At 35.5% G+C, this 21,628-nt stretch overlaps 2 protein-coding genes across 12 annotated transcripts in view; one reads left to right on the forward strand and one right to left on the reverse strand.

Moving 5' to 3' along the window:
• Nucleotides 1-13,066, forward strand: part of ORC4 (origin recognition complex subunit 4) — a 68,042-nt gene extending 54,976 nt beyond the window's left edge. For 6 of the 7 annotated variants that reach the window (XM_081142061.1, XM_081142060.1, XM_081142064.1 and 3 more), the window contains 6 exons: nucleotides 489-662; nucleotides 6,461-6,547; nucleotides 9,198-9,306; nucleotides 10,006-10,101; nucleotides 10,187-10,254; nucleotides 12,607-13,066. In XM_081142061.1, coding sequence (XP_080998187.1) covers nucleotides 489-662; nucleotides 6,461-6,547; nucleotides 9,198-9,306; nucleotides 10,006-10,101; nucleotides 10,187-10,254; nucleotides 12,607-12,795 — 723 coding nt within the window. In that variant the 3' untranslated portion in view covers nucleotides 12,796-13,066. The remainder of the gene's footprint in view (nucleotides 1-488; nucleotides 663-6,460; nucleotides 6,548-9,197; nucleotides 9,307-10,005; nucleotides 10,102-10,186; nucleotides 10,255-12,606) is intronic. The other variant, XM_081142063.1, reaches the window with a different exon arrangement.
• Nucleotides 13,067-15,990: 2,924 nt separating this feature from the next.
• The window catches only part of ACVR2A (activin A receptor type 2A), an 83,686-nt gene continuing 78,048 nt past the window's right edge, over nucleotides 15,991-21,628 (reverse strand). For 3 of the 5 annotated variants that reach the window (XM_081142068.1, XM_081142069.1, XM_081142067.1), the window contains 2 exons: nucleotides 20,654-20,784; nucleotides 15,991-19,756 (listed from right to left, as the gene is read on the reverse strand). In XM_081142068.1, the coding sequence (XP_080998194.1) occupies nucleotides 19,562-19,756; nucleotides 20,654-20,784 (326 nt within the window). In that variant the 3' untranslated portion in view covers nucleotides 15,991-19,561. The remainder of the gene's footprint in view (nucleotides 19,757-20,653; nucleotides 20,785-21,628) is intronic. The other 2 variants (XM_081142071.1, XM_081142070.1) reach the window with 2 other exon arrangements.

A 21,628-nucleotide genomic window follows, 5' to 3' on the forward strand; every position in this document is an offset into this window, starting at 1 on the left:
GAGATGTTTAATTTTCATTAATGTAATAAGTCTTAATGCATATTATTATCTTAATTTTTTAATCTGATGTATGGAATTCCTTATTGAAACTCTTAATGTTGCTATGACAAATAACTATTAAATAATAGATTTTTTTGTAGCAATTATTGTAAGTCTTAGAATGTTAAAGATTAGCTGAGAATAACATGGTAGATAAAAGGCATGACATCACCAGGTCTACAGATGCTCGAAGGGGATTAAAGTAGTGCATAGAACAGAGTCTTAGAGGCTTGGTTTATTTCCAAGCCACACTCTCTTCTACTGCCTTGTAACTGTAAGGAGATCAAGGGAATAATTTGAATTTTTAGAGGCTTTCATAAATTTTTTGTTATGCTTAATTGTGTGTTATAGGATAGACATTGCTAATTATGACTAATAATTTAAATATATCTCTAACGCTGATTGTTTTTTTAACGTGCATCTTACAGGAGTTTCTGTTTGTTTTTAAGGATATTTTGGAACTCTTAGAAAAAAGAGTGAAGTCACGATTTTCTCACCGGCAGATACACTTAATGAATTCATTTGGTTTTCCACAGTATCTTAAAATATTTAAAGAACAATTATCTCTACCTGCAGAATTTCCAGACAAGCTTTTTGCTGAGAAGTGGAATGAGAATGTTCAGGTAACTTGGAACAAAAGCATCAATATTTAAAGTAATTTTTGTGACTTGCTATACCATTTGAAAGCAATTAAAACTTACAAATATTTAAAATTTCTGCATTAGCACAAAGCTTCTAATGTACTATGGTGTAAAACTGCTTGAATACAAATGCTACACTTTTTGTGTGTGCATATTTTCTTCTTTTAAAAGATGGTTCAGCACGGCCGGGCGTGGCTCAGCGGTTGAGCGTCAACCTAGGATCCAGGCTATTGGGGTTCAATTCCCTGTCAGGGCACATGCCCGGGTTGTGGGCTTGATCAATGACTCTCTCATCATTGATGTTTCTATCTCTCTCTCTCCCTCTCCTTTTCTCTCTCTGAAATCAATAAAGATATATTAAAAAAAATAAATAAAATAAAATAAAATAAAATAAAATAAAATAAAATAAAATAAATAAAATAACTGTTCAAATGTCATAGCTCCTGAATTTTTTCTCTCAATAGAGAAAATTGATTGAAATTTTTGTTTTATTTATATCTGATTTGTATTTTAGGTTATTTTATTGGAAGTGTTTCCAACATAAAAATTATTTTTATTTTGTAAGTTTAGCAATATATTAATTAGGTTAGTGATTCATACCTACGTGGCTTTTTTCCCTCCACTTCTCATAAAGAACTTTAGCTTTTATCTCATTGTGTCTGTTAAAAGGCAATTCAGAGTACGGCACTTGTGGTTGTATTATATATATTGCGAACTCCATGTTGAAGTCCCTGGAGCCCTGAGGTTCTTGGCTACAGAGGCACCTTCACGTGTGGTTTTAAAGATTTACTAAACCTGTGGACTCTCTGAATTACCTGCCCTTAAATTGAACAGCCTTCTACAGACCATTGTTATGTAAGCTCAACATATTAGCATCAGTTTTTCTTATGCTGACAAGAAATTTCAGTTGGCAGGGAGAGAGAGAGAGGAAGTTTAATAACATAATTGAAGAACAGTGTTGCTATATAAAACCTACACAGAATCATTCAAAATACATGGTTCCTGTGAAAGTGGAAAATAATATAAAAAGTCCTTGGTTTTGAAAGAATTAGATAAAACTGGTATGCAATATTGGATAAAACTGGTATGCAATATTAAATACTAATGTGAGGATGATTAGATATATGGGTAATTAAGAGTTACACAGTCTGTGTTCACTGGCTCTAAAAATAGATTGTTTTATAGTAAAGCAATACTGATTTTATTCTTAAATAACAATACCAAACTAAAAGTGAGAACTTTGTATTTATTTTTCTCTTAAATGATTCTTGTTTTTCCCATCTTTGTTGAAGTATAATTGACAAATTGAAAATAGTAGGTTTATGGTGTACAACTTGATGTTTTGACATACATTGTGAAATACCACAATCAAGTTATTAAATATATCCATCACCTCACATTAGTATAATTTCTTCCTTTTTTTTTTTTTTTTTAATGTGAGGACACTTAAAATCTATTCTCTATGCAGATTTCAAGTGTATAATGCTGTATTGTTAACCATAGTCACACTGCTTTGCATTACATCTCTGGAACTTACTCATTTTGCATAACTGAAACTTGATTCTTGTTTTAATAATAAAATATAATCTGCTCATGTAAGCATTAGTACTTCTGACACATTTCACTTTTTAAATTAAGAGTTCATTGAACAAAATGTAATCAGTGCATAAGAATATAGTAGAAGTCAGAAGTTTTTGTTATATCCAACTTTATAAGAGTAGTTATTTCATTTATAACATTTCAGACTTTATGTGTGTGTGTGTGTGTATACACACACACTAAACTTGTTTTTACATAAAGGATTTAAACTTTACATATTATATTTTGTTTTACCTTTTACACTTTGTTCTGATTGATAATTCCATATTATTTGTCCTAATATAACTATATGGGATTGTATGTAAAAATGGTTAACTTTATCCTTAAAATTCAGATACTGTGCCATGATAATAATTATCATGGCTCCTTGGCGTGGCTCCTCTCTTCCATCCTCTTCCCCAAATTAGTCTTGCCTGGGACTCAGATATTTGTTAGCTCAGGTAAATTTTCTTTGATACTATATCTAACTATAAGATTCCATTTTTAGGAACACTTTATAATTGGTGCTCCCACATTGTCCCTTCCTTTCCAAGGCCTGGAGTGGATAGGAGCTCTGGATCTCTGGTCTCTAAATCCCCTTTTTAGTGAGTCGCAGACTTTCACCTTCTACAGCTTTTTAACTGTCTTGTTACAACAGTGTGTTTTTTGACTGCTTTAGAGATTCAGATGCAGTCTTCCATAGTATTTAAATGTTTGTGCTATCTCAGGGCTTTTATTACTTCTGTCCTCGCTCACTTTCTTTCCTAAGATGACTGAATAGCCCAAGTTGTACTGTGTCATCGTCCATCTTTCTGTCCTTCCCAGATGTTACATTCTGATCATCTCAGAGTAGGTATATAAAGGAAGTAGATGATGGGGCTACTAGTGAAGCATAACTCCAAGTGACTCAGAAAATGGGTCACCATGTGGTGGTAGAGAGGCTAGCCCTTAGTTTTTTTCCCCCTTTTTGCTGGTCCTATTTCACTGAATTTAGGGGCAGATGGTAGGAATGAATGTGAGCAATCCTGTCACCTTTTGGGCAATCTTGTAGTTCTTTTATAAGGCAAAATTAGTACCAGTGGAGTTTGTCTCTTAGTTCTGATACTTTTTCCCCCTGTCCTAATCTTTTGCTACCTCCTTTTGGTATGCTAATAAATGAACTTCACTTGAAAAATATATCAGCACCATGGCCAGAGGTCCTGTCCTGTGAGTGGGAGTGGGGTGGGGACTGCATTGAGGGAGCTATCCCTTCTCTCAGTGCTGACTGTCCAGCAAGTTTTCCTAGTTCCAAGGTTAAACCAAAAGCAATGGTATAGATAATAGGTCACCTATGGAATCTCATCCAAGAAGTACCTTTTTAAAATAAATTTATCTTTATTGTTGAAAGTATTACAGATGTCCCCTTTTCCCCCTCATTAATCCCCTCTGGCATGGGATAGTGTTGAACCTAGACCTCTGAATATTACATATAACCCAAAAGAGTCAAATAAGTAAGCAGAGTAAACACTATCTTAGCATGGAAGTATAAGAGATAAAAGAACATTTTAAAAGAACCATAGCTAATTCTCCTCTAAGGAAATTTCCTCAAGTACTATAGCTAAGTTCAAGGAAGACTTACCTATTGTCTTAAACCTTTCCTGTTTAGTTAACAAAAGGTGAGAAGTTTTAGCAGGAACTGACTAGGAGATTTAGTACATATACTGCTTGCCGTTAAGTTATCACTGGAGCAGCATGGGTCCTGAGGTGCAGGTGTAATTCTGTAACTTTCCGCTTAGAATCTTACCTGAAGGGGTCACTGGCCAAGCACACTGTGTGATCAGCACAATGAGAACCTGCTTCTGTGGCAACTGTTCATGTGTTCATTGGTGAAAAGGAAATGTATCAGCTTCCCTGAACAGTTGGGAGGAGGGGGGTGGGGTCTGTTTTATTTCTGGGAATTTCTCCCATGTTCCTATAAGTGGTATTATCAGTCGGTCTCTCTGTCCTATTCCCTTTACATTATTTCCTGAGCCAAGTGTAATAAATTCAGTCATGTTTCAACACCTAAGATCTAATATCTTCAATAATTATCATAATTAAATACAATAGGCATCCAATAAATGCTATTGATAACCTTATCCTCAAGCAGTTTACAGTGTTTGAATTAAGGTGAAATAAAAAAATATAAGGTTTTATTTTTTAATGGCTCACATATAGATCTTGTAAACTTTTTTAAGCAGATTAATTATGGAAGCAAGGAGTTGATAGCCTTCAGAAAGAAGGGGAGTTGGAGTCAGACCTCTAAAAATAAAGAGATAAGCAGAAAGGCAGAGTATAGAAGACTAACCCTTTGACACATGTGGGTTTTTTTATTTATTTTTTAATCCTCACCTGAGGATATGCTTTTATTGATTTTATAGAGAGAGGAAGGGAGAGAGAGAGAGAAAGAAAAAAAAAGATGTGAGAAAGAAACATAAATAGGTTGCCTCCCATATGCCCCTCACTGGGAATCAAACCCACAACCTTTCGGTGCATGGGATGATGCTCCAGCCAACTGAGCCACCTGGCCAGGGTGACACAGTTATTTTTTTTAAAGCAAATACTTTTTTAAAAAACACACAATTGAATTATTGCAGAAAAAAATTTCCCATCAATATTTTTGTCCTAGAGGATTTTTTTTAGTTTTCCTAAGTGCTCTGATTGTAATACATCAACTTTATAAGTGACATGATAAGAGTCAACAATTGCAGAAGCCAGGATTACAGTTAATTTCCAAAAGTTTTTTATTTGAATTACTTTGCTTTATTTTAAGTTCATCTTGTGTCTTCAAAGGGTATTTGACCCTGTTTATGATTAAAAGGTGTGTATAGCAACAGGCCTAAAACAATAGTAAGGAAATGGGGACTATAAGTAGGATAATATATTTACTGAGAACGCAGAACTTTATTTCATTAGACTAGAACTTATTTCTGAATCTGGATCTTACAATGGAAGAAGTAGAAACATGCAGTTTTAGCTCTAAAAAATATAGAACTACTTAATACTTAGTTTTCTGGCTTTTTTTTTTCTTTTTTAAGGAAAAATAATCTTTATTCTTTGCAGATGATTTATTAAAACTTAACATCAGTCTTCCTCAAGACTTTCTTGGCTCTGCCAACTTTGAATTTACTCTCCTTTTATCTAATCTTTCTTCAGTGCCAAGTATACCTTACTTTTCATTAATCCTAATTTAGTGCAGTTAGTTGGCCATTTTAGATAATGCTTTTTCAAAAGATCTCTGAATTTCCAAAGCCATTAGCTTCTTCTCAAAATATATCTTAATTTAATTATACGAAGTACTTTACATTGTTGATCACCACTTGTCTCTTGATGTTTTCTTCCCTTGGTTTCATTGCTCTTGCTTATACTCTCTTCCAGTCATCAGTATCTGAGTCTTTTACTTTGCTTCTCTTTTTCTGCTTCTTAAACATTGATAATCGTTTCACTTCTTGACTGCATCTCACTCGTCACTCCTCCTGGGACATTCTTTTTGCTATGGTACCATCTCTGATTTTTTTCTTTCCCCTCGCAAACCTTTTCTCCTCCACATCTCACCAGTTGACTCTCCATCAGAGATACCTTTTATAAATGTCTTAATTCTCTCTTGTCTTCACACCACTTTGTTAATTCAGACTGTCTCTTGTATGAACAGTTACAATCACCTTCAGTTAGGTTTTCCTGCCTTTGTCTTTCTATATAAATTCCTTTGCCAATAACTGAAGCTGAGGATTACATGACTACTTATCTGCTGTCAGCATGCCACAATCTTCCTGCTTCACTCATGCTGTTCTTATCATTGGAACGTTTTCTTCTTTTTAACCTATTGACTCACACGGTTTAAGCATTCTGTAGAATACTTTGTTTTCCCAAGTATAGTAACTCTTATTCTCTATTGTGTTCTTTGCTGTATCCCACTAGAATCACTTTATAGATTCCCTTTGCAGACTAGAAATTTGCAGGTAGCAAGGATTATGCTTTATCTTTGTGTCAACTGAAATAATGTAAAGGAGTGAGAAGAAAATCAATAGACTGGAAATTTGATTTTGACTTTTGTGTCATAAATAAGAGCAGCACCTATTGAATCATGAATAGAATTAACAACATGCACCAACTAGAGGCACAAGATTATATTTAGGTTTTAAATTGCATTATTCCTTAATTCTTTTTTTGTTTTCTCTCTCTAGTGTCTCTCAGAAGATACAAGTGTGCGAGAAGTATTACAGAAGCATTTCAATGTCAGCAAAAACCTGCGGTCATTACACATGCTATTGGTTTGTATTAGTTTTCTTTTTATCATTTATTTTATTCCACCAGATAATTATGGTCTGATGGGAATTGATTAAACCTGTAGGTAGATTTTGGGAGAATTATCATGTTTACTCACGGAGCCTTCCATTCTCTGACAACTGTACATCTCTTCTTTCATTTAGTTCTTTCATCATTATTTTGATTTTTTTCATCATTATTTTATAATTTTTACCATACTGATCCTGTTTGTACATGTCTCAAGTATACACCTAAGTATTTAATTTTTTTAGAGCCCTTGTGATATTTTGTTTTTAATTTTGGTTTTGGCATGCTCATTGTTAGTATATGGACATGTGATTGATTTTTGTATGTTGATGTACTTTGTAATCTTGCTGAACTCATTTCTAGGAGTTTTTGTAGATTTCTTGAGATAGTCATATCATATGCAGATAGAGAGGTGTTTTTTTTTCCCTTTCCAATCTGAATATATTTTCTTTTTCTTGCCTTATTGCAATGTCTAGAATTTCTCACACTATGTTAAGTAAGTGTGGTGAGGGTGGACATCCTTGCTTTGTTTCCAATCTTAGGGGGAAAGCATTCAGTCTTTTGCCATTAAGTATGATATAAGCTATAGGTTTTTCATAGTTTGTTATCAAGTTATGATAATTCCCTTCTATTTCTAACTTGATAGTTTATTATGAAGAGATGTTGGATTTGTCAACTGCTTACTCTGTGTCAGTGGGTATGATCTGTGATTTTTCTTCTTTAGCCTAGATATGTTGGATTGCATTGCTTGTTTTTGAATGTTGAACTAGCTTTTCATTCCTGGAATAAATCCCACCTTGTTATGGTCTTAGACAAAGTGAAAATATCTTAAGCATAAACAGTATCAATGAAGGGGTACTTTATTCTGAAAATTAAAGCTCTTCTTTCACTAAGAGTATTTTACATTAGCCTAATGATTCTAGAAAATTACTTATGGCAAATATCTTTCAAGGGCAAACTACTTTTTGTTTCATGAATTCCTTCTTGGTCACTTTCATTTATAATAATAGGTATCAGTTATTAAATAGCACTTGAGCCAGGTACTATAGTTACTTTACCAACATTATGTCTATTTTTTATCCTTGGGTATTTTTGTCCTTACTTTTGAAGAAACTCAGGCTTCCTGTTGTTAAATATCTTGTCCCAGGTCACATAGCTAGTAGATAATGAACCCAGCTCAAAGCCAAGATCTAGCTTTAAGCTTGTATCCTGCTTTACTCTATGGTTCTGCTTTGTTTATTTACAGATTCTCCTTCCCCATTTCTGTTTTTGCTGAGGAAATTTAAGAGGTCTTTCTTTTCTACATACTTTCTCTTTAGCAGTTCCCCTCCAGTCCACCAAAATGATACTGCCATTTTCACTAACAGCTGTCTTATAAAAAGAACTTTGGGATTAAGAATTTTTATAATAGTATTTTTAGTTATTTATATATGAAAATAGACTTTAACTTATTTTATACAGAGGATACACACACCACACATATATTCACACGTATATATTCATATGCACACACTTCTCATTCTAAGAAAATATTTCTGCCTTAAAATTGTCAGTGTGAACAATTGCTTTGCGATTTTTCTATTATATTTCTAATTTGAGGTAATGGCTTGAGTTTATTTTGGTTTTTCTTGTTTAAGAAAAGTTTTGGAATTGGTGGAAATTATAAAGAAGAGGGACAGACTTGACTGACTTTAGCTATAGTTTGGATAATTTTTCAGCAGCAAAAAAATCTCAGGAGTTATACACATAGAAAAAAAAACCCTCATTGCATATCCAAAAGTAAATTCCCTGTTGATAAACCTAAATGTATACACGAAAACTGAAAAATTTTTTAGAAAAAAATGTAAGAGCATGGGAATGATTTCTTAGAGAAAATACACAAATCCCAAACCATAAAAGAAAAGATGAAGAAAGTGAGCTACATTGAATTTTTAAATGTCTGGACAAAAGATATCACAGAATAAATGAAGACTGGTGGCCAGGATGGAGGTAAAAGCAGCCTGATTGGAAGAGGGTGCCTGCAGGGCGTCTGATCGGAGGTTCTCTCCATAATAAAGAGCTGCTCCAGTAACCAGTAAAGGACAGAGCTGAGAATATGAGCGAACCGTCTAGCAATGTAGAGCCCATATGACATCTATGCAAAGATGTTAACCTCTCCAGTAACCAGGGAAATAGCACAGTTTAAACTTTACATAATTAAACATTACAATTAAGCCTTGTTTTCCTGCCAGCTGGTGGGTGATAAGAAAGTTTATACAAGTCAGATCTGCCTATTCGGTTTGGTTTAGCCTGAGGCTTTAAGTAGTATTCTTATTTTGGGTCTCTTCTGCTTGCCCTACTCTTTTTTAAATGTTTTTCTTTTGAGGAGTTGTAAACAAACAATATATACAAGTGGGAAGGGGTACAGAGAGCGGCAAAACTTTTTTATGCTTTACATTTATCGTTATATGGCATATGAATTGAAATACTAAATTTATATAAAGCTAAATATGAGAGAATAGTTTTCCCAAGTATTAATATTTATTCTTGCATAAGAATAGACTCTCCTAATTAAAAAGTTTTGTTCAATAATATCTCCAAATCACCCAAGTAAAGGTGTAATTGTTTTTCTGATCCTCATTTCCCTAGATGTTTGCTTTAAGTCGAGTAACAACAACACACCCATTTATGACTGCAGCAGATCTGATGGAGGCAAACCAGCTGTGTAGCATGGACTCGAAAGCCAATATTGTACATGGTGAGAAACCTACTTGATTAATAGTTTTTATAGGTTTGAGTTTGTATAATGGGGTGCTTTTCAGAATTGTAATTAACCTTGGTCATAGTGCTTTATATACAGAATTCTTTTATATCCACACTGCCTTTAACTCAGCCCTTTATAAGCTGTTGTCATTCCCATTTAAAGTCCAAGAAAACTGGCCTGCTTTCCTTGCCACATTGGAAACCAGCTAAGGCTCTGTTGCAGGTGTTCTTACTGCAAGTGCTGCTGAAGAGCATCAGCTTTTAGCCATTTGGGGGTTGACTGTCCCTTTTGAGAATCTAATGAACTTCCTCTCCAGGAAAAAAATTTTAGATATAATTTCCAGGGATTTAAGGATTCTCTGAAAGAGCCCTGTGTGATTTAATAAGTTACATAATGGTTACACTTCAGTTTGTTTACTGTGGGCCATATGGTAAGTGCTTGATAATATTGTCTCTAATTCTTCTAACATCTGAGTTTAGAAAGGTCCATATTTTGCTGATATGAAAACTAAGCTCAGGGAAGTTGAGTAACTTGCTTAAGATTATATAGACAGTAGTAACTGAAACACATTTACACCTGGGTGGTCTCGACCTCAAATCCATGATCTTTCATTTTATCATTCTATTTGGAGGACAGTTATTTCAATCTGTGTATCAGTAAGTAAACTACAACTCTGTTTCCCTTTTACTATAGGTTTGTCAGTCTTGGAAATCTGTCTTATAATAGCAATGAAACATTTAAATGACATCTATGAAGAGGAGCCCTTTAATTTTCAAATGGTCTATAATGGTGAGATGAGACTTTGGTAGTTTCTTTCTGACTCTACCCCATTGCTTATTTAAAGATACTAACTTTGTCATTGCTTTCTGTCCAGAGTTTCAGAAGTTTGTTCAAAGGAAGGCCCATTCTGTTTATAATTTTGAGAAACCTGTTGTCATGAAGGTAAGATTCAGTTATTTCTCTGTAGGCAGGTATACTTTCATATCCAATTTGACTGTCCAGTTGACCCTTGAACAACACAGGTGTTTGAACTGTGAGGGCCCACTTATACATGGATATTTTTTTCAGTAAGTACTGTAAATGTATTTTTTCTTCCTTATTATTAATAAAGTTTTCTTTAGTATAGCTTACTTTATTGTAATAATATAGTATATAATACATATGACATACAAAATATATGTCAATCAGCTGTTTATGTTATTGATAAGGTTTCTAGTCAGCAGTAAGCCCTAGTAAAGGTTTTGTGGAGTCAGAAGTTATACGAGGATTTTTGACCGGATGTGGAGAGTTGTTGGCACCCCTAACCCCAGCACTGTTCGAGGGCTAACTGTATATATCATAGTTGAACTTTTATTAATTTTGAAAAATGTTGAATAGTTTTGAAGAAAGCAGCCAGGTGTTTTAGTTTGTGGGAGTATACTGCCCTCTACTGTCTGTTCCTAGCACTTGCATCCTGAAAAGGAACCATTAATTACAATCTTGATGTAGCCCTATCCCTTTACAAGGTTTACCTCTATAATTTTAGCAATAAGAAGAGACAAAAATGCTGATGTGAGCCATTAAGAATCCAACAGACAAAGTCTCATTGGCTGGTGAGGGGATACAGAGAAGGTTTTTATTAGGGGTTGGGTGAAGCAGGGGTTTGAAAACTTGAGGAACTTTATTCAAGTGTACTATTGTCCACTAGAAATATGTGAGCCACGTAGTGTGATTTTCGCTTTCTAGTGGTAACAAAAAAGAAAATAAGGTGAAATTAACTTTAATAATAAATTTTATTTAACCTAATATACCAAAAACATTTTAATCTATAATCAGTATAGAAAATTAATGCTTTATTTTTTTGTGTGTTAAGTCTTTGAAATTCAATGTGTTTTCTACCTATTTAATTTCCTAAATATTCATTGGAAATACTTGCTCTTTAGATTCCATAAAATTTTTAGCTAAAGAAGTAGACTTACATTCTGAAATTGTTGTAAACATACTTGAAATTTTCTAATTGACTCTAGTATCAGTTTTTAAATTCAACTTAATGAAATGTAAATAATATTAAAAATCAAGTCCCACTTTTCAAATGCTCAATAGCTCTGCTAGCTAGTGGTTACCTTGGACAGCACAGCTCTAGAGGACTTTATAAGAAGAAACTTTTTTCTTTTAAGCAGTGGACCCATGCATCTGTTAGCATCCCTTGTAGACCCTAGTAGTCAGAAGTTTATTTCTTGTAGCAACCAAAAACTGTTGGGGCATTGCCATTTCTTCACAACAAGAAAAGTATCTAGCATACTGCAGGTGGGTTTTCTCCCCCTTCCTAATGTCCGTGACTGTCTAATAGTCATGGTTTGTGGGAGGTGTATGAGTGGAAAGGGGCACCTGAGTATTTACCTTCTTATGAGTTTCTATATTTTAAATAAAAAGGTATTTTTGCTACCTGGAAATATTGCTGCCTCTTGTATTTTCTCATTTTCAGAAGTGGTACCTGAGTTATTTCTCTCTTCATCAGAATTTTTATGATACATAAAGAATATATTCTAGTGATATTTTTCACAATGAAGCTGTAGAAATAGAAGGCTCAGAAATTGCTTGAATGGTTGTTATGTCATGACAACATTTTTTTCATACCCTAATATCTAAAACAATCATCAAGGTTAGAAAAGACTTAATACAGACAGAAAAGAACCCTATTGAGGCAGGGAAAATAGAAGAAAAACTTTTGCACAGGTTGTGGCGGTTCCATCACCCTTTATAGGGCAGCAGGAGTCTGTCCCCTCTCCATTCTGGTGCTACTCTGCTGAGTGACCTATTGATAGGATCAGCTGGCAGGCTTGGTGTACTCCTAGGGGTCTTTCCTGTCTGCCTCATGTTTTGCATCTGTATTAAATTTATACAGCAAAGTCTTACAAAGTACAAACAAAAGTGCAAATAAGTCAAAAAGTACTGGTCTTAGAGATCTTAGATTTTTTATAGAGAGCTGGAAACCCTTTGTTAACTTCAGCCGTAGGAGGAAATATACACGAGATCAGGAACAAAAACTGAGATTAAGGGAAAAAATCACCCTTTGCAGACTGGATTGAAATTTTTCCTGTTTACATTCAACAGTGCAGGGACAGATACTTGTATATTGACACTGCTTCACCTGATACGTAAGTTTTTACGAAGATGATGGAGAGTTGCTTTTGAACCTTACTGATTCCTATTAAGTTTTGTTTTCTGGAATTCTGCCCCATAATTGGCCAAAACCGTTAACTATTCTTTGCATTGTTCCCCTATCGAACCTAAACTGCTTCTTTCATGTTTCAGGCTTTTGAACACTTACAACAATTAGAATTAATAAGGCCCATGGAAAGAACTTCAGTAAATGCACAGAGAGAGTACCAGCTGATGAAACTACTTTTGGATAATACTCAAATTATGAATGCTTTGCAGAAATACCCCAACTGCCCTACAGATGTTAGGCAGTGGGCAACGTCCTCACTAAGCTGGTTATGAGCATAACCCGCGGCTTCAGTTTCGGAGTTGCAGGCTGACTTCTCTAAAGAACTACAAGCTGTTGTCCTTTAACAAGACACGTTGTTACATTTTCTTATATTTGTAGACATGTACTTTTGTATTTATGGGGGATGTTACACATGTAGTATCCTTGGCTGTGCTCTGCCTTTAAATCATGAGCAGTTACATGATTTATAATTCTAGTAATTTAGACTGTGTTGTAAGTAGTTTAAAAAAATAAATGTGACTATTTTATAGGGATTGAACCATATACTTAGTGTGTGTGACATCTGACGTGTTCACTTCAGTCCAGCAGCTGATGTTTTTATAAACCTTGAACAAAGCACTAAAGAAACAACAGTAAGAGCTGAGATGTAATGAGTAATCTTCTGGTTAATTGGGAGGTGCTGGGGTTTTTTGAGGGGATTCTATTCCAGACCCACGTCTTCTAGTTCAGGAGCCTGGCTAGTTGGCTAGAAGACTGTTCACATGGAAGAAAAAGGCCAAAAGTTTGGACATTTTCTTCCAGACTTCTCAAAATGTGGAACTTTATACCATCTACAGAAGAATCCCTTGAAGGATTTTTTTTATTGCAGATTCTTGGGCATATTCTAGTCCAAAATGATCATAATTTGTCAATTTTTTAACAAGTACTTTAGGAAAGTCCCAGAAAACCACTTTCACAAATAATGGGAAACGTTTAGCAGTGTTACTCAATCTACTTATATCTAAAAGTAAATCCCTAAGAGGAATGTGGAACTGTTAGTCAGAGAATCACCTTATAAATTCAGGAATCCATAAATATAGCCTTATGTTTAAAGTGAACTTTAATAAGCATTTGTTAAATGTTAGTGACTTCATTTATTCAGCAGTATTTGATTGCCTATTGTTTTCATGGAAGGTTTACAGAAAGCAGTGTCCCTAATCTTGTGCAGTTTGTAATACTTGTAACTGTCAGAGGCCATAGATGTTTCCATTCTGTTATTTACTGATGAGGAAACTGGCACAGTAGTGGCAGTGTCCAGAATCACACAGGTAGAGGTCGACAGATCCTGGTTCAAATCAGGTTTATTGACACCAAATTCCCTGCTATTAAGACCTGAAGTTCAGTAATGGTTCCTTACCAGGTACTTTTAAAGAATACTCCAATAAATGATTTATCTGGTTTTTAAGAAGTATCTGTACATAATAAAAGTAGCTCTTCAGTAGTTACAACCTACTGTTTTGCATACTTAGCTGTTCCTTCCCTGCCCCCTCCAAGTCTTCAGATGACTGTCATTTACTTTTCAGCAGTCTCACTGAATCCAAAGCTTTCGTACTGGTTCTGTGCAGTACTCTACAGATTTTTAGGGGATATTTTGCCAAAATAGTTAACATGGTTAGCATCACTATTACTAGAAGCGAAGATTTTACACTTGCGCTAAATTGTCCCTTGAAAAAAATTTCTAAACTATTTTAAAGTACTGATTGTAAAAGAAAATACTTAAAGAACTGACTTGAGAATTACAAATTTTTATTAGGTTAAGATGCCACTAAGAGGCTGAGAGCCCTCCCTTATCTACCTAAATGGTACGTCTGAGCTATATACATAAGATCCATCAACATCCAGGTATAGAGATTAAAAAACTAAGTAGCAAGGTTGGTTTTCCTATTCACTGAAACAGAAAGCAAATTAGAAAAAACAGGTTAGCAAAAGTCATACAAATAAAGTGTATCTACATTGCAAAGGCATCTTTTGAGGGGCGGAGTGATGTTGATTTTCCTCTTCCCATATTCCCTAACACAAACTACAGTGTACTTAAAAATTTTTAGACTAACTTCATCCATTAAACTGCTTAAACCATCATCAACAAAATAAAAAACCAAATATGAGAAGCCCCATGTAGCAAACATGGCTTAAGGACACTTTCTTCATTTCCCAGAGGGGATGGAGCCTTTGGCAGCACAAGATCCCCGTGGGAGTGTGTGAGATGTTCCTTCCGAAGCGTGTCATCAGTTTGGTTCAAATAAACTCTTATAAAAATTAACATAAAAACAAAAGCATCAACTCCTTAGGTCATCAGATTGATAGGCAGGTGTGGAAGAAGCGTCAGAGAATTTTCAGTGCAGTTTTTACTCGTGAGCTCACCCCAGATGCCCTACCAAAAGCAGGATCTTATATAAAAATTTTAAATTAAAAAGAAACTTTCCAATTCATGTGCACATGCATGCGAATGGCTGAGGAATGAAAACCTGTTGTCCAAAATTACTGTATCATCATGCTATTGTATCAAGTATGTACTGCCTCAGCTTACTTATAAATCTGTTTTACAGAGCACATTGTGTAAAACAATTCCAGTCTTTCTACAGTTTTCGTGGGGTTTACAAGACAATGCCAGTTCTCTCAGACCACCTAACCTACGCGCTGCCCCTTCTTTCACCTTTACCCTAAAAAATTGAGAATCCATTAGCATGAACTGTGACACTCCATGTGGCAAGATGGGGCCTTTCCACTCCTTCCCTTCAAAAGCCACAGTATAAAGAAAACCTTTGCAACATTCAAAAGGTAAACAGGTTACAACTTGGGAATATAGCTTCTATCTTTGATGACATTTCCTAAGCCACGTCTTTCTATTTCCATGTGAAAAGTCGGGACAGGTAATGCTGCTGGCCTCTGGCTTCCTTCCTAAAACAACTTCAGTGCTCAGCGGGAACACCGTCTGCTTAGACAGCGACGGAGGGCAATGCCACAGCGGAGGAGCCTCCCTTTCACCGTTATCCCCGTTCTTTCTTTAAATACATTGATTTCAGACAAAGGGAGAGAGGGGAGAGTTGAAACATCAGTGATGAGAGTCATTGATGGGCTGCCTCCTGCACACCCCCTACTGGGGATTGAGCCCTAAACCTGGGCTTGTGCCCTGACCGGGAATCGAACCTCGATCTCCTGGGTCCTAGATCGATGCTCAACCGCTGCATTATCCCCATTCTTGCAAATCTCCAGGTGGAAGCCTCACTGTAAGTTACAAAGCTACTATTCCCCTCTTTAAGAAGAACATAGCTAAAGAAAAACTGCATATGCAAATCATACTATATTCACTTTTTTATTTAACTTGGGGATGTAATGGGGATAGCATACACTTTATTTGTACAATATTTAACAATCACTTATCCAAGGTGGGGTTTTATGGGGCTTTTTTTTCTTTTTTAGCTTTTTGTTAAATACTTGCAGAAAAAACAGCAAGTACAATTTGACAGTAGTACAACAACCTGTGCCCAAAACACTGACAAGAAATACAGAGTAAAGCTAAAATAATTGCTTTCCAATATTTTGAGAGGTAACAAATAGGATATGGGTTGAGACTGCATAAAAAATGTACTGCTGGTTGAATATCTGAGGTAAATGATGTTCAGTCAAGATGCTATTTGTATCATTTTGCCCATAAATCGGTAAATTTATGCACATTATACCAAATGTTCCTAAAAAGTAATTTTTTAGAAAGGTAAAAAAGAGAAACTGGAAAATATCTGTGGTGAAGCAGTTTTTTTAAAACAGTAATTTTATTCCACCAAACTCTCATCTGGCCAGGGCTTTTCCCCTAGCACCTTGCATTTTACTTAAATGCAGCTGTTATGTGGGGGTGAGGAAAGGAGGGAGAAGAGATTTTTTTTTTTTAACTTGATATATGATTCTATTTTAAATTCCAAACTTGTTGGGGTTGTTTCCTGATTGTATTTTTCAAAAACATCACCATGAAAGATAGTTCATGGGACCAACAATTGTGAGGCACAGTCTCTGTTCTAGAATTCACAAGGTACCTGTAATAGACATTCAAACAAGAATCACACATCACATGCTGAGAACTTCCTAGCATCTAAAGTACATACAAGAGCTGTGCAGGGCATAGACTTCGAATAAAGCCAAACACTGGTTAATCCATCATCAGTCCTATGGCAGTTGATCATAAAGCGTTCCCTAGACGGAGATCTGGGCAAGGGAAAGGGTCAGAGCAGCGGTCCGATGGGTATCAGAAAGGCAAAATACAAGACAAATCATAAGGAGCACCATACACATGAGGAAAAAATGATTGGGGTCCGTTTACCCCAAAACAAAGTCATGTTTCTCATTCTTTGATCTTTCTTTTTTTCGTATCCCTAGCTCAAACTTTTTGTTGACTTGCCCACTCTGCACCGACTGTAAACCAAACATGAAAATGCCCTGCAAAAGAAAGTTCTAACGAGACTGGGTATCAGGACAGGTAGTCACTGGAACATTCTTACGTAACTGCTTATAAAAAGTGTTTTTCCATTAATACAGTTTTCAAAAGGATACAAGTTTTAAAATCAGTTAAGTACAATACCCAGATTTCTAAAAAATTTTTCTAACATGAAGAGAAAAATTTATTTTGTGAATAACTGGTCTTAGAAAATTTATCTCTAGTGCTCACATAAGCCAAATACTCCTAATATTCCTCATTTTGGATTTTCTTAACTTTTAAAATTAGGATTAAATGTTTAGAACAGGTATAAAAAATTAGTCTTCAGGAGATTAATAATTTTCATGTGTGAACATGATGACTTTCCTTTCTTGATTAGTTTCAAAGTGGAAGCAAAACCAAATCAAGAAATTGAGAGGCAAAGTACTTTTTGATATAAAGAGGTGAATTCAACATTGAAATGGGAATTCTTAAAAATAACATGACAACTTGGGCACATGATGTGACCAAGGGAGCATTCTGTGTGGTGTGTGGCACTCAGGCAACAAAGCTGTTCCTCTTCTTCCCCTCCCTGCTTGGAGTCTGTTGACCTATGTATTATTTTTAAATAATATAACTTACTATTCCCAGAGATTAAGTGCATATTATATGTAAAATGTAGTGTACCGTGTGGTTAAATAGCCACTTGAAAATAACACATTCATAGTGAGCTCCTGATAGTGACATGTAAAAACTTCTTTAAAAAATTAATGTATGGCCCAGCCAGGCGTGGCTCAGCGGTTGAGCATCGATCTAGGATCCAGGCGATCAGGGTTCAATTCCTGGTCAGTCAGGGCACATGCCCAGGTTGCCGGCTGAAGACCTCGATCAATGACTCTCTCATCATTGATGTTTCTATCTCTCTCTCTCCCTCTCCTTCCCTCTCTCTGAAATCAATAAAAATATATTTTAAAAAAAATTAATGTATGGATTTTAAATGACCTGACAAAAAGTACGTCGCATAATACTGTCTATCTGTTGGTCAGTAATCTAGAAATTCAGGAAATTAATGTTTTACTTTGGCCTGTATAAATTTGAGAAAGAATCCAATTATATCCTAATGGTACATTGATTTGAAAAGCACTTTGGCGCCTACCATCAATTCCATTTTCTTATCAAGGATAAGGCATGAACTATCTTAAATTACTATGACTTAGTTGTGAGAGCAATTTGCAGGAGACTAGGCTATGTTACCTATTATCAACCTTGGTTACCTCTAAATGTCATTGCATATTTTAAGTTATAAGTTTAACTTGTTATCCCTGATTTGTTTTAAAGCAGTAACATCTGAAATCTGTGCTTAAAATTTACAGTCTCTATCCTAGGATAATTCTTTACATATCACAGACATCAAATATTACTCTAACAAGATGGCACCAAGCAGAAATATGGTGATAAAGTTACAAGTCTCAAAGCAGAGAGTGAGGAATTCTGGGTAATGACACTTCCTGAGGTGATCCTAAAACAGTAATAAAGAATGTCCCACACACTGTTTGGTGTAAAGAAATACACTAAAATTTTACATATATAAATAGGAAAAAAATAAAAATGAAGAGCTTTCCAGTGTCACAGCTCACTTAAGAAATCTTAAATCATGCTTTAAATTTTCAAATATTCCCCAAACACAGCACACCTAAAAAAAATACGTAAGTATGCAATATTTTGGGAACTAGATATAAGATGAAGTTTTAAAACATGGGAAGAAGGGGGAAATGACACCATTTTTCATTTCAAAAGGACAGCACTTTTTTTCCTTAAATTACAAGCTAGCACAAGAAAAGCTAAAACACTGCTTTACGAATGGCCACGTACGGTTGGCACGAAGCATAGCTTACCTTTTCTCTTAAATAACACAGTGAATTTGTAATACCTTGTTACAAAACACGGATCAATTTATTATTCAAATTTTGTTAGTGTTCTCAATTATATACTTTAGCAACCGTGGAACTGAGGTATACCTTGTTGAGGGAGGTTAAGTAATGCTTGGAAGCCTCTTTACTGTGCCCCACTTTGATGACCGTTTATGTACACAGAACAGCAGCACACTAAACATTCACAAGCTGTGTCATATTGGCATTACAATAGTCATTTATAGAAACACAACAGCAAATGCAATAAAAACAAGTTACCCTTTTTAAAATCTGAAATGAAAAGTTTCTGATTTAAAAAAAAATAGCAGTAGTTCATTTAAGGAATTAGTGTCTTCTGACAGACATTAGAAATCTGAAGTCAGTTTCAAACACTTGATTAGCCAGGTCCAAAGAGCCTTGATTTGGAGAGGGCCACATTCTTCATGTACACTTTCTCAAAAAGTTTATAGAGTTTGCAGTTTCTCTTCGTCTCGTCCTTCACGTCTCTGCTACAGGCAGTGTCGTAAGTCTCCCAGAGCCACAGTTTTAAACGAGGGTCTTCTTTTCGACATGTCCGGGAGACATCCTACTCATTTCACACAAAATAAACTGTAAGCAGTTTCGTTAGCTTAGCAGCTCCAGTTCACAGTCCTGTTTCTTCAGTGTGTACACATGGTGCAACCATCATAGACTTGATTCTTTGGGAGGAAAGTCAACATTTGTCACCATTGTGACCACTGTTACAATGTCCTCTGTGGTAATGATATTTGTTAGTCTCTGCATCTGAGTAATTCTTTCACCTACACATCCAGCTGATAACCTGGCTTCTGCATCATGATCCCAACATTCTTCTATTGTTTCACAGAGCATTGCCATTCCCTAGAAACATAATCAGACACCACATCAATTTTTGTTTTCTATCAGGAAATAGAATAAAACTTCCATAAATAAATTGCTATTTTTGTGGATCAAAGAAAGTGTCAAGATTAGCCCAGTTTGATTATTTGTCAATGTTCACGTTTGAGTATCTATTGTATACAGGAACATTAAGAAAAGCACTAAGAGAATTCTTTTTTAGCACCGGAGACTATCATAGTAGGTAATTAATTTTTTTAATTCCAAAAATCCCTATTCATTGTTCATAAACCAAGTCATTTCAGTGCTAACCCTTAAAATGGACTCAAAACCAAGGCTGGAGGTCTACCAATGTTTATTGTTTTTTCTTAGTTAACAATATTTCTATCTTGCAATTAAATAGAAAGGTTAGAAAGCTATCCTGAGGAGTCTCTTCCTGGTTTTATCCATGATCCTGGTTATATCTAGACAAAAATAACCACAACAATACTGTCCCATCCTTTGCCTACCTAGTCTCTAGTTTCAGAGCATCCTTAAGAAGTTGAAAATCTTCCAACCACAAATCAAAAGGCTAAAACAAATTCCCATGGAGAGGAAAAAACTGGGTGTTTTGCTTTTTAAAACAGCATTATATAGGAAGGTGGTAATCAGCAAGGTTACCCAACTACCCATGGGCTGGCTCGGAGCCAGGAACTCCCTTTTCCTGGGAAGCTTTCCAAACAGGAGACGTGCTCTTCTGCACAGGGCCAGAGAGGAGATGAGAGCCCTGTAAGGCTCTATGACTGCATCACCTCCCTCGTGAGTACACAAACAATCCTATTCCTAGAACAAAATATCCTGTGTGAAGATCACCTCCCCAGAAATCATCCCAGAAGAGATTTTATTGGAATTTCAAGTGAAAAGCTAACTGCATTAACTTACAGCATGTTTCTGCCAATAATCTCTTAAAACAGGCCTCTTTTTTTTATGCACAACAACTTCCTGCATGTCTTCAAGAGATGGATGCTGGCCAATTTCCTCCTCAAATGGCAGCATGTACTCATCTACAGGTCCTAAAATGTAAAAAAAAAAAAAAGAAAAAAAAAAGAAAAACGAAAAAATCACTGTAATTCAAATCTTCCTGACTTCCACACTGAACAAACTTTCTAAAACACTGCCTATCACCTTTCCCCAGCTGTTACCTGCTACAATGACAGGAGAGAAGCACTCTAAACCGGACTTATACCACAGTAGGACCCACACTAGAGCTTAGGGGAAATCAGGTCTGACTTGGCATATAGCTCTGCTAAGTACTATAAGGAGCTTTCTTATCTACTGTATGAGGAGTGGCTATCTCCACTTGTATATAGGACACAGAACCACTGATATTGCAAATACTGTATCCCTTTAAGGTACCCACTCCTCTTGCAATTCAGATCAGACTGTAAACAGTGGTGCTGCCACCTCTGAAGACTGGGTTCGATCTGTTACAACCATCTTTATTCTATGAAATGCTCCACTTGAGGAATTGTGTACCTCAGAGTCACACCTCTTTGCCCTCACAAGAGCTGATAAAAATCCATTGTTTTTTTAAATGACAAACATACACTCCAAACAGGGTTGCCAACAGGTCAGAATGTGCCTTCACAGACAAGCAAGATTTATTCAATAACATAAGTGATTCCTTGTTTCTTAGGCCTACTCAAACAGGAAAATGCAGTCAGAAGTTAATAACTAATAAATGATGAGCATTTCTCCTGACAAGAAACTTTACATATATTATTTACTCCCATTTTACCTTCACAGATTGAAGATGCATTACATCTATTTTACAAATAAGAAGGAAGCTCAGAAAAGTTCCATAATTTGCACAAGGGCATACAGCTGCCAAGTGGCAGAGTTGGCATCTGAATCCAT

Source organism: Miniopterus schreibersii (assembly GCF_964146895.1).
Source record: "Miniopterus schreibersii genome assembly, chromosome: 7".
Lineage (NCBI taxonomy): Eukaryota > Metazoa > Chordata > Mammalia > Chiroptera > Miniopteridae > Miniopterus > Miniopterus schreibersii.